Consider the following 13,793-nt stretch of genomic DNA (forward strand, 5'->3'; position numbering starts at 1 on the left):
AATAAAATAGAAAAAGTGGAAACTCCACAGGTCGCTCAACACAACAAAAACGAAAATGTTGCAGGCTCAGTTTGATTGAACTTCGGACGTACGCACGCACAGACGCACGCATGCACGGACAAGACCAAATCTATATGCCCCCACCACTCATGGGTGGGCGGGGGGCACAAAAAACAACAACAACAAGAGCTGTCCGTAAGACAGCGTGCTTGACTTTTCTCAGTGCTTGAATCTGAATTAGAGCTTTGCCAGTAAAAACAAATCCAAGTTAAAAAGGGACATAACTCTGTCAAAATTCAAATCAGAGTTATGGGAATTGTGCCTATAGTAAATAACTCTTTTGAGTTTCAAGTCAAAAGCTTTAATAGATATTGTACAGATATTTGACTTTATCAAAAATTTTAACAAAAAAATCTAAGTTAAAAAGGGGCACAATTCTGTCAAAATTCAAACCAGAGTTATGTGGATTGTTTCTCCTGGTGTAGATGATGATGGTAAATAAGTATTTTAAGTTTAAAGTCAATAGCTTTGATAGTAACAGAGATATTTGACTTTATCAAAAACTTTAACCAAAAATTCTAAGTTAAAAAGGGGCATAATTCTGTCAAAATTCAATCAGAGTTATGGGGATTGTTTCTCCTGGTGTAGACTTTGATGGTAAATAAGTATTTTAAGTTTCAACTCAAGTGCTTTGATAGTAACAGAGATATTTGACTTTATCAAAAACTTTAACCAAAAATTCTAAGTTAAAAAGGGGCACAATTCTGTCAAAATTCAAACCACAGTTATGTGGATTGTTTCTCCTGGTGTAGACTTTGATGGTAAATAAGTAATTTAAGTTTCAAGTCAATAGCTTTGATAGTAACAGAGATATTTGACTTTATCAAAAACTTTAACCAACGGCGACATCGACGCTGACGCCAACACTGGGGCGAGTACAATAGCTCTACTTTTTCTTCGAAAAGTTGAGCTAATAACACACAAGTATATGAATGGTTTTCTTAGGGGTGGTCACACTATATACATTTGTATCTTTGTTATTGAACATCTCAAATAATAGTACCAAAACAAATGTAGTAGTATAAGGATTAAAAGTCATGTAATCTAACAAATTGTTAATTAAATAATGTTATATATGTTAGATCATCATAACTGAATTAGTCTATTCCTTTGATAATTGGCAATGATTAATTATCTAGCTTTTACAGTCAGTTAATAATATAAATAAACACACAGAGATAGCTGATAACAGCTGGACATTTTGACCAAGATAAGATTAACCAATGAAATTGCTGGCTTCTGCATGAAGCTGTTATATGCCTGTGACCCCAAAAAAGAATCCCATTTTTTCTGTTTGTTTTTCTGTGATCTTTGCAAATTCTTTGAGCAAATAAATTGACAAATTCCCCCTTTAACTATAAATGTATTATATTAGTAACATTCTAGATATTCCCTTCAGTAACTATTTTTACTGAAGAAAATTGCTCATGGAGTGGAGATAAATAATTGTTAAGCTGGAAATTCTAAAATGCTTTCAGAGGGACATCAAGTAAGAACATTAAACTTTCTAATTTCAAATGAAATTTAAACCTATAATATGTCATAGGACTAAACACGGAGCTGCGTTCAATATCGCTTGATGCCCCCGGTGGCATCCTTGTCGATACAAAGCAACCCAAGTCCAAAATGAGGTCAAGGTCAAACTGAGGTCAGGTGATGTTACAGTCTGGTTACAGGTAATTTTTCTTTAGGTGTATGTTAAAGATAGATTATTATGCTTCTGTAACAACAAGTTATTTAATACTTAGTGGCAATTTTCAATTATACATTTTTTGCAATTAGTACTAAAATCACTTTGAACCCCTGACTTACAAGAGAGCCTTAACATTTTCATTGTTATAATTTTACTTTTCAGATAAAAGAGTGTGTTTTAAGCAACAGTATGTCAAACTTGGTACCCCCAGGGCAGGACCTCTTTTCACCCTTGTGACATAATTTGAACAAATTTGGTAGAGAAACACTAGGAAAGGCAATATACTTAATACCAAAAGCCTTAAAGGCCTTACATTTTCAGGCAAGAAGATTTTTAAAGTCTTTTTCCTATATAAGTTTATGTAAAACTTGAGAACCCCCGGGGCAGGGCCTCTTTTCACCCCAGGGGTATAATTTGAACAATTCTGGTAGAGGACCACAAGGCAATGCTACATACAAAATATCAAAGGCCTAGGTCTTGTGGTTTTAGACAAGAAGATTTTTAAAGTTTTACTATATAAGTCTATGTAAAACTTGTGACCCCTAGAGCAGGGCCTCTTTTCACCCCTGGGGCACAATTTGAACAATCTTGATAGAGAACTATAAGATGATGTGACATGCCAAAAATCAAGGCTCTACGCCTTGCGGTTTTGGATAAGAAGATTTTTAAAGTTTTTCCTTTCGGTTGCCATGGCAACCACAGTTCTGCATGGAATTGAATTCTTTGAAAAATTTTAAAAGGGGACCACCCAAGGATCATTCCTGTGAAGTTTGGTGTAATTCTGCCCAGTGGTTTTCAAGAAGAAGATTTTTTTAGAAAATGTCGACGGACGGACGATGGACGACACACGACAGACATTGAGCGGTCATAAAGCTCACCATGAGCCTAGGCCTTGCAGTTTCAGACAAGAAGATTTTTAAAAAAAAAGTTCCTATACAAAGTCTATCTAAAACTTGGGACCCACGGGGCAGGGCCTCTTTTCACCCCAGGGGCAAAATTTAAACTTGGTAGAGAACCACAAGGCAATGCTACATGCCAAATATTGAGGCTCTTAATGCTTTGTGGTTTTGGAAGATTTTCAAAGTTTTCCCTATATAAGTCTATGCAAACCATGTGACCCCCAGGGTGAGGCCATATTTGACCCTAGGGGGATAATTTGAACAATCTTGGTAGAGGATCACTAGAAGATGCTACATGCCAAATATAAAAGCCCTATGACCTGTGGTTTTGGAAAAGAAGATTTTTAAAGTTTTTCCTTTCAGTTGCCATGGCAACCAGAGTTCTACATGGAATTAAATTATTTGAACACTTTTAAAGAAGACCATCCAAGGAACATCCCTGTGAAGTTTTATCAAAATTGGCCTGGTGGTTTAGGAGATGTTGTTTAAAGCAAAGTGTGGACGGATGCCGGACAGACGGCCAGACGCCGGACGGTGAGCGATCACAATAGCTCACCCTGAGCCTGTTCCTTTCAGTTGCCATGGCAACCAGATTTCTGTGTGGAATTCAATTCTTTGAATAATTTTGAATGGGGGCCATCCAAGATTCATTCCTGTGAAGTTTGGTGTAAATCTGCCCAGTGGTTTTCAAGAAGAATTTATTCTTAGAAATGTTGATGGACACACAACGGACGACTGACGTCGCACGATTGACATCAAGTGGTCACAAAAGCTCACCATCAGCCTTTGGTTCAGGTGAGCAAAAAAGTAGGTCAGTAGATCAAGGTCAAAGTCAAGTGATCCCTAATTACTTGGGGTAATCAGGTAATTATAATTAATTTAAAACAGTTGAGCAAATATTATCAGATAATTTTTTAAGTATTTTTTCATGTATAACTCATATAACAAGTGACCCCCGGGGCAGGGCCTCTTTTTACCCTAGGGGCATAATTTGAACAATCTTGTTAGAAAACCTATAAGCAATGATACATACATAATATCAAAGGCATAGGCCTTGAACTATCAGACAAGAAGATTTTTAAAGTTTTTTCCCTATATGTCTATGTAAAACTTGGGACCCCCAGGGCAGGGCCTCTTTTCATCCAAGGGGCATAATTTAAACAATTTTGGTAGAGGACCACTAGGCAATGCTACATACCAAATATCAAAGCCCTAGGCCTTCAACTTTCAGACAAGAAGGTTTTTAAAGTTTTTTCCTATATAAGTCTATGTAAAACTTGGGACCCCCAGGGCAGGGCCTCTTTTCAACCCAGGGACATAATTTGAACACTTTTGGTAGAGGACCACTAGGCAATGCAACATACCGTACAAAATATCAAAAGCCTAGGTTCTGTGGTTTCAGACAAGAAGATTTTTAAAGTTTTTACCTATATAATTAAGTACAGACTTTAACCTTTAAAAAAAATCGTCTGTTTGTTGACAAATTTCACCACAGAAAATGTCACATTTCCCCAGGGCATTAACTTCCAGGGCTTCAACAGTCAAGTTCTTAAATTTTGCTCCCATCCTTTGATGTAACCCTTCGGGCATATATCGCCCCGCTTGGCGGAGCTCTGAATTGGTATACGGAAAGCGTAACATTCTCATGTTTCGTTTCTTATCGGTCATATCGATCGTTCAACCTCAATGAACTATGTCTAGGAAAACGGTGTGACACAAATAATTACCCAAAAGAAATAACTAAAAGACAGTAAAACACAGGAAAGAGCAAAAACATGGCACCAATAAAAACTTTTTTTCGAGTTTTGGGTTAAAAAATTTTTGAGTCGCGGCGATTTTCGTGAGTCGGTCATGTTACTGCAAACAAACTATTTTTTAAGGATGGCCTAACACTAGAAACTTCTAAGGGCCATAACTCTGGTGTTACTTCAATCTGACTGAAACTTGATGGGCTGTATTTCCCTATGGTGTTGATCATGTATATGAAGTTTTGTATATGAAGTTTTATTTAATATTAATAAGTATTCCCAACCACTTCCTAGATATGGCTCTGGACGGACTGAAAGACGGACGGATGGACAATGCCAAAACTACATACATCCGCCTTTGGCAGTGGATAAAAAGGGCCATAATTCAGCCAATACAGTTGACAGAGTTATGTACTCTTGCCTACAGATAGAAATTGTTATAACAAGTGAATGAAGTATTGCCTTGCAATACAAAGTCCTCTACTGGAAGGCCCCTAATTTTCTCTACTGCAGTATCGCATAATGAACTGATATCTGTCAATGATGTATAACCAATATTGTACTATATATACAGTATGTTATAAACAAAAGACTTGGATAAAAATTTGTATATATAAAACCCTATAGTTGTTTTCATATAGCATTTTTGGCCGATTATCGAAAAGGTAACGTTTATTATAGTAACAAAAAACTAAAAAACAAAAAAATCCATATAAGTCCACACAAAACTCTTTACCAGGTAGAGATAGGTCAAAATACACCTAAAAATTGGATGCAACATGCATGTTGTACCACAGAAAACTGGTCTCGATTTTTCCCTATGGCCTGTAAGTTACAATATAAACTGTAACAACAAAGGGAAATAATTATAAATTACAAGAGTGCCTCATGGTGGTGAACATTTGTGCCACGTTACATCAAAATCCCTCCCTGCATAAAGAAGAATTGCTGCGGACAAAGTCATTCTTGAATTTGGCATTTGACCTCTAAGCGTGACCTTGACCTTAGATCTAGGGACCTGGTTCTTGCGCACAACAATCTGTCTCATGATAGTGAACATTTATGCAAAGTTACATCAAAATCCCTCCATGTATGAAGAAGAAGTGTTCCAGACAAAGTCATTCTTGTATCTGACCTTTGGCATCTGTGTGTGACATTGACCTTCGACCTAGGGACCAGGTTCTTGTGCATGCCACTCCCTCTCATAGTGGAGAACATTTGTGCCAAGTAATATTCAAATCCTGTTTTGCATGACAAAGTTATACACCGGACAGGAAAAATGTCCCATTAACTTTTGATCTCCAAGTGTGACCTTGACCTTTAAGCTAGGGTTCTGGATGTTGTGCATGACACGTCATTTCATCATGGGGAACATTTATGCAAAGTAATATTAAAGTCCCTTGCTGGATGTCAGAGTTCTGGACCGGACAGGAAAAAAACCCTATTGACCTTTGACCTCCAATTGTGACCTTGACCTTTGAGCTAGGGATCAGGGTTTTGCACATGACATGTCATCTCATCATGGGAAACATTTGTGCCAAGTAATATTAAAATACCTTAATGGATGGCAGAGTTATGGACCGGACACGAAACAGACCCTGTTCATGCCATGTTAACATTTGACTGCCAAGTGTGACCTTGACCTTTGAGCTAGGGGTCTGAAAGTTATGCATGACATATCGTCTTTTTATGAGGTACATTTGTGCCAAGTAATATTAAAATCCTTTCATGTATGACAGAGTTATGGACCGGACAGGAAAAAAGTTTTGTTGGCCTTTGACCTCAAATTGTGACCTTGACCTTTAAGCTAGGGGTCCGGGTTTTGCGCATGACATGTCGTCTCATCATGGGGAACATTTGGGCCAAGTAATATTAAAACCCCTTCATGGATGACAGAGTTATGGACCAGACACGAAATTGCGGACGGACGCACGCACGGAATGACAGACGGATGGAAAAGCGCATTCCTATAGTCCCCAAAACTGGTTTTCAACCAGTAGGGGACTAATAAACAAGTGATGAAAGTTTCAAAGCCATATGAAACAGTTTACACAAAATATGAACTGGTATGAAAAATGCAGCCAAAATCCTTGATGGAGTAATGTACTCTTGCCTAAAACTGGACAAGGTGATGGCAAACAAGTGTTGAAAGTTTCAAAGCTTTATCTCAAAAGGTTTTGTCAAAATGTGGGCTGGTACGAAAAACTTAACCAAGGTGTGACACCAAAGCTGGTGAGTAGGATAGCTCTACTTATTCTTCGAATATTTGAGCTAAAAATCCCTCCATTCATGAAGAAGAAATACTGTGGACAAAGTTTGTGGACGCCACCTGCCCATCCGCCCGCTACAGGCATTCCCATAATATATACCGTCTTTGAGACGGGCGTATAAAAAGAAGAAAGTTTACTCACTCAAAACTTCCAGATCGTGGAAGATGTACATCTAAAAATTTCAAAAATGACCTCGGTATTGTCTCACCCTCTAAAATACCCTGAAAATGTAACAAATGAAAAATTAGACTAGTCCCATTTTAATTAATGGATACAGTTCGGATACAGTTTGGAAGACAAACATACTTTAAGTACGAAAGGGCCATGTCCCTAGATGAATATCTCGTGCAAGTTACATTTTTACACATTTCACATAAATACAGCCTAGAACTGACTAAATTTTTTTGAGTGTAAATTTTATTAACAGGAGGGCCAAGATGGCCCTAGGCCGTTCACCTCGGTAACACACCATAACAGTGTAAACATGTTTGACCTAGTGATTTCATGGAGACAAATATTCTGATGAATTTTCCTTAAGGTTGGACCAAAAATGTGGCCTCATGAGTGTTAACAAGCATTTTCTTTGATTTGACCTAGTTACTTAGTTTTTGACCCCACATGACCCAGATTCGTACTTGTCCAAGATTTCATAAAAACAACCATTCTGACAAAGTTTCTGGAAGGTTGGAGCAAAAAGATGGCCTCTAGAGTGTAAACAAGCTTTTCCTGTGTTTTGACCTAGGGAAGTAATGACGCAACGTGACCCAGATTTGAAATCATCCAAGACTTCATGAAAACAAACATTCTGACCAAGTTTTCTGAAGACAGAATAACAAGAGCTGTCCGTAAGACAGCCAGTGCTTAACTATTCGAATCGCTATCACAGAAGCAGGAATTTTAATCTAATGATAAAATATCAATAGAGTTTCATTCAAACAAAACTTTAACCAGAAGTTTTCTAACTCCAAAAGGGGGCATAATTTGCCCAAATTACATGTCAGAGTCATGGGATTTTTGATGCAATCAACTAGTTTTATAACCCCGAAGACACATGTGAAGTTTCAATTTAATATCTGCATTTGTTTTGCAGATGGTAACTTGCACGTAAAACTTTTACCAGAAAGTCCAAAGGGGGCATAATTTGCCCAAAATACATGTTAGAGTTATGGGACTTTACCCAGTGAGGTTGGTAATTGATCTAGAAAAAGACAAGGAGCTGCGTTCAATAAACGCTTCATGCCCCCAGTGGCATCCTTGTCGATAGATTTTGCACCTAAGTCCAAAATGAGGTCAAGGTCAAGGTCAAACTGAGGTCAGGTGATGTTTGAAGATGAGCAATGGTCACAGTTTACATCTGTATTAGTATCAATTCATTCTTGTAAGGGGTATTGATGCTAGACAAAACGGTCCCATTTGGTTAATCAAGAGATGGCCTATATAAAGCAACCTAAGTCCAAAATGAGGTCAAGGTCAAGGTCAAACTGAGATCAGGTGATGTCTGAAGATGAGGAATGGTCACAGGTTACATCTGCATTAGTATCAAGTCATTCTAGTAAGGGGTATTGATGCTAGACGAAATGGTCCCATTTGGTTAACCTCGTACGGACGGACAGGACAATCACTATATGCCTCCAGCATCAGTAGATGCTGGGGGCATAAAAAAAATAAGTTTCAAATCTATATGCAAGTAATAGCTATATGTACTTACACGCAAAACTGTTAAACCAGGATTTTCTAAGTCCAAAAGGGGGCATAATTTGGCCAAAATTCATGCCAGTTATTGGACTTGATGCTATCAACTAGTTTTATAACCCCGAAGACACATGTGAAGTTTCATTTCAATAATTCTGCATTAGTTTTGGTGATAGTAACTTGCATGCAAAACTTTAACCAGAATTTTCCAAGTCCAAAAGGGGGTATAATTTGGCAAAATACAAGTCAGAGTTTTGGCACTTGACCCAGTGAGGCTGGTTATTGACCTAGAAAAAGAAAAAAATAAGTTTCAAAGCTATATGCTTTTAAATGATAGCCATATGTACTTGCACGCAAAACTTTAACCAGGATTTTCTAAGTCCGAAATGGGGCATAATTTGGCCAAATTGCATGTCAGAGTTATGGGACTTGATGCTATCACCTAGTTTCATAACCCCGAGGACACGTGAAGTTTCAATTCAATATCTGCATTAGTTTTGGAGATAGAAACTTGCATGTAAAACTTTAACCATAATTATCTAAGTCCAAAAGGGGGCATAATTTGGCCAAAATATAAGTCAGAGTTATGGGACTTGAACCAGAGAGGTTGGTAATGGATTGATTCGTAAATCGATCAATAAACTCCGCCCCTTAGTTACTGTTGCTGCTTCCCACAAGCTTCTTTCAAAATGGTGGATTAATGTACATTAGCGATTGACTCGCTAGAAAGTATTCCAGATGATTTTTCTGTGAAATACTTACCAAATTGTGAACAAAAATGCACCTAGGTAGCTGTCAAAGAGACTTAATTGTTTTACTAAAGGTTATGTACATGACATTAAGATTGAATCGAAGAAACCACAGTAAAAGTTAGCACCAAATTTCTCAAAGAAAGAACACTTTCCGTCTTTCGCCAGATATTGCTGGCAGGAAAATTGTTGAGTCCTTTTGCAGATGCATGGTATAATTATAATCTTAGTTATCTTTTAAGCAACATTTGAAAAGAAATTAGATTATTATGTAAATTATTTGATCAAAATATTATGGTCGCTTCTGTCATAGACACTGTATTTCCATGCTAGGCTAACACGACAAAATATCCAACACAATGTGCAGTCACATATGGTGTAAGTTATTTCTTACAATCAAGATAACATTTTCAACAGATAAAGAAATTTATTAATTGGTTCAATAGCTTTTTATTGACGTTGGGTAATACTCTACTGTTCTTATTTTACAAGTATGTTTTGTGCTCGCGCTGCTGTTGCGACTGATTGTGGATCTGTCGATCACGGCTGTGATATCAATTAAGTTAATTATTCCTATTATATTATAATATGTTCTTGTAAAATACCACACAGCTGTCTTAAAAATAAACATATGTCCATGCTCGGTGTATATTTCAGCACTAATTTTTGCGTGTCAACTTACAAAATTTTGAATATTTGGTAGTCTTATCAATTTTGTTTTCAGTGCGGCTGGACATTGCTCGTATGTCATAGGGCTGATTGAATCTCCTCCACAATTAAATTAAACACATTCCAGACCTGCAAAGTTGCTCAAGTCTATCACAGTGATGGCACAAACCAAGAGGGACTAAGATCTTGCCGAAACCTATTAACCATGTTGTTGTTGCTGGACCGCTGGAAACAAGGAAACGAAATCCTGTGATCTGTCAACTTGACAGTTCATATAATTAAATATGTTTTCATTTTGCAAACAAAAAAAACAAAAAAAAGAGAAAACAAACAGATAAAATGAACCCATTTGCATTTATTATATCAAAGTGTTAATAGTTGTTATAAAACGTTCACAATAGTCATAAGGTAAAATAAACATATGAAACAAAATAATCAGCGACATTCTGAACCACTTGGACATGTGCGTATATTTATTTCATTTTTTTAATTGCATTTAAAAGCAAGTTTTAAAATCAAATGTGAAAATATTGATCATACTTTCAATTGCGAGAATATGTTGCTGAAGAAGGTTAGCTGTTACTTTTGTATGAAATAAGATATAAACGACTTATATGATATACCTAATGTCTTGAACTGAATGATTCCGTGATCGGCCTTAATTAAAATAAATTGATCAGATTCATATTAAAATTCCGATCATAGACTTGTGAGTAAAGAGAGACAAACAATTCATAATGTATTATGTATGTTATTATATTATACCATGCACATTAGTGACACACACGGCAGTTGTAATATAAAGTTTATTAGAATTACATTTTAGCAGATAGCTTATTGATCCGTTCAACGTGCAACACTTACATTTTTCTAAATCTGCCTTTGGTTTACAGAAAAAATAATAAATCTTCCCACTTCTAGCCCTTCAGGATACCGCTCTTCGGTGTTACATATTCTCAACGTACACCTCAACACCACTTCCTTCGAAAAAAATTTGTATCTAACTTATAAGAAGTAACGGTTTCTAAGTGAAAGCTTGTGGGAAGCAATGGCTGGTTAGCAACAAGGAAAGTGCACTGAATAATCCGCGTTATCTAATTGGTCATTATGAGAGATAACAATTAGTTTGATTGACAGCCCGGATCCATCCATTGACCTAGAAAAAGAAAAAATAAGTTTCAAAGCTATATGCCTTTAAATGATAGCCATATGTACTTGCATGCAAAACTTTAACCAAGGTGTGACGCCGTCACCTACGCCAGGGTGAGTAGAATAGCTAGACTATTCTTCAAATAGTCGAGCTAAAAATGTGGCCCCTATTGCAAACACAAGGTTTTTCTTTGATTTTAACAGGTGACCTAGTTTTTTACCCCAGAGGACCCAGGTTCGAACTTGGCCTAAAGATCATCAATGTAAACATTTTGACCTTGTTTCATGAAGATAGGGTCATAAACATGTTCTCTAGAGTGCTATCAAGCTTTTCCTTTGATTTGACCTGATGACCTAGTTTTTGATCCCACATGAACCAGTTTCGAACTTGTCCTAGAGATCATCAAGACAAACATTCTGACCAAGTTTCATAAAGACTGAGTCATAACTGTGGCTTCTAGAGTGTTCACAAGCTTTTCCTTTGATTTGACCGGGTGACCTAGTTTTTGACCCCACATGACCCAGATTCAAATTTGACTTAGAGATCATCAAGCTAAACATTCTGACCAAGTTTCAAAAAGATTGTTCATAACTGTGACCTCTAGTGTTCACAAGCTTTTCCTTTGATCTGGCCTACTGACCTAGAGTTTTTGACACTACATGAGCCAGTTTCGAATTTGACCTCGAGATCATCAAGACAAACATTCTGACCAAGTTTCATAAAGACAGGGTCACAACTGTGGCCTCTAGAGTGTTCACAGGGCAAATGATGACGGATGACGCACGACGGTGACATTGACTCACCTTGAGCACTTCATGCTCAGGTGAGATAAAAACTCATTGCACAGCACTTCCTAGATTTTGAAAAGTTTGACATATATCTGAATACAGATCCAAATACTAACACTATTACTTACTAACACTATTACTTTGTGACAACATACAAACTTATAAATTATATCAATCATAGTTTTTACCAACATTAAACTGTATACCTTGAGTTAACTGACATATTGCATGAGAAAGTTGTCAGGTATCTAGCCAAGAAAAGATAGCTTCAAGTTTTGTTATGACTAGAATTTCTCTACTGTCTATAAATTCTGTCTGTTTTTCAAGCAAACCCCAGACAAAACTGGTATTAGTGTGTTCGCTTAGAGGCATATTTTTTCAACTTTTTAACAAAAAGTTGCAAAACTGCACTTTTTATTCTTTAAACATGGTCAGTGATGTTAGAAATCAACTTACTGATGTTCTGAAGCCATAACCCCCTTATTTGTATTCATTTTTTGACATAAAAATAATTTCCTAAAAGTTTCACTTAATAAAAATAAAATAAAAAAAATAAAAAAATTCCAACCTACCCATCCTGATTTTTTTTAGCATGTTATCGGAAACAAAGAATTTTTTTTTTAGACCTAAAAAAATCTATTTAATATAAGTCCACACAAAACTCCTTACCAGGCAGAGATAGGTCAAAATACACCTAAAAATTGGATGTAACATGCATGTTGTACCACAGAAAAGTGGTCTCAATTTTTCACCACGGCCAGTAATAAAAAAGTTACAATATAAGCTATTTATGGTAACAACAAAGGGAAGTAATTCTAAAAACAAGGTTGCCTCATGGTGTTGAACATATGTGCCAAGTTATATCAAAATCCCCTTATGCATGAAGAAGACATGCTCCAGACACTGTCATTCTTGTTTCTGACCTTTGGTCTCTGAGTGTGACCTTGAACTTAGACCTAAGGACTTGGTTCTTGCGCCTGACACTCCGTCTCATAATGGTGAACATTCATGCCAAGTTACATCAAAATCCCACCATGCATGAAGAAAAAATGCTCCGGACAAACTTCAATTTGACCTTTGACTTCCAACTGTGACCTTTGAGATAGGAACATGGGGTTTGCGCAGGACACTCCTTCTCATTGAGGTTAACATTCATGCCAAATATAAACAAATTTGGTCCATGCATGTCAAAGTTATGGTCCGGACAAACTTCAATTTGACCTTTGACCTCCAACTGTGACCTTGACCTTTGAGATAGGAACATGGGGTTTGCGCATGACACTCCTTCACATTCAATCTGACTAAAGTACATTTCCTATTACGCTACGCATAGGATCTGACAACGAGCTATTGATAGCCTCGTTCTGACGACCCTTCCGCTAGCCAAACAAAAGCTATCTTACAACATTCTGCAAGCTTTAAAGAGCCTTGGTTTTTGATATCTACAATTTTTATGTCGAAAGATGTCAGATAGCCGGTTAGCTCAGTCGGTAGTGCATTTGCTCTGTAAGCGAGAAGTCCCAGGTTCGAGCCCTGGATTGACTGCAAATTTTTCTTACTCTTTGACATTCGAACAAGTTGTCTGATTGGTTCAAATAAAAATAGATTTGCGAAAATAAAAATAGCAATATTAAAAATCCAAAATATACAGAAGACGAATGTGAATGGGTCGTTCTCAGATCTTCGTTTAGAAGATCAAGTACTTTAGTCAGATTGCTTCACATTGAGATAAACATTCATGCCAAATATAAACAAGATTGGTCCACGCACATACACCGACCCACAAAAAGTGATGACTAAGTCAAGCTCACCGCAAGCGGGCTCGACAATAAAACAGTATAACTCTAATTTCACTTTTGCAGTTAGAAGTGTTACTGTTGTTGTGAAGTTCATATATCTTCGCTATTCACCCATTTAAATTGATGTGTTGCGAAACCCTTTCTCCGTGAAATATCGCTCTTTCGTAAAATATACACAGCATCCAGTGAAAACTGACATGATGTCTGTGGAGCATTTACAATCGTTTCAGAAATGTTTGAGCCTCTGTATGAAACACATCAATAAATTTGCTTCTT

General features: G+C 36.9%; 1 protein-coding gene across 2 annotated transcripts in view; it reads right to left on the reverse strand.

Moving 5' to 3' along the window:
* LOC123566563 (sorting nexin-24-like) overlaps positions 1–13,793 on the reverse strand; it is a 223,908-nt gene that overhangs the window by 103,184 nt on the left and 106,931 nt on the right. For both annotated transcript variants that reach the window (XM_045360793.2, XM_045360791.2), the window contains exon 3: positions 6,812–6,891. In XM_045360793.2, coding sequence (XP_045216728.1) covers positions 6,812–6,891 — 80 coding nt within the window. The remainder of the gene's footprint in view (positions 1–6,811; positions 6,892–13,793) is intronic.

Source organism: Mercenaria mercenaria, chromosome 8, assembly GCF_021730395.1.
Source record: "Mercenaria mercenaria strain notata chromosome 8, MADL_Memer_1, whole genome shotgun sequence".
In the NCBI taxonomy this organism is placed as follows: domain Eukaryota; kingdom Metazoa; phylum Mollusca; class Bivalvia; order Venerida; family Veneridae; genus Mercenaria; species Mercenaria mercenaria.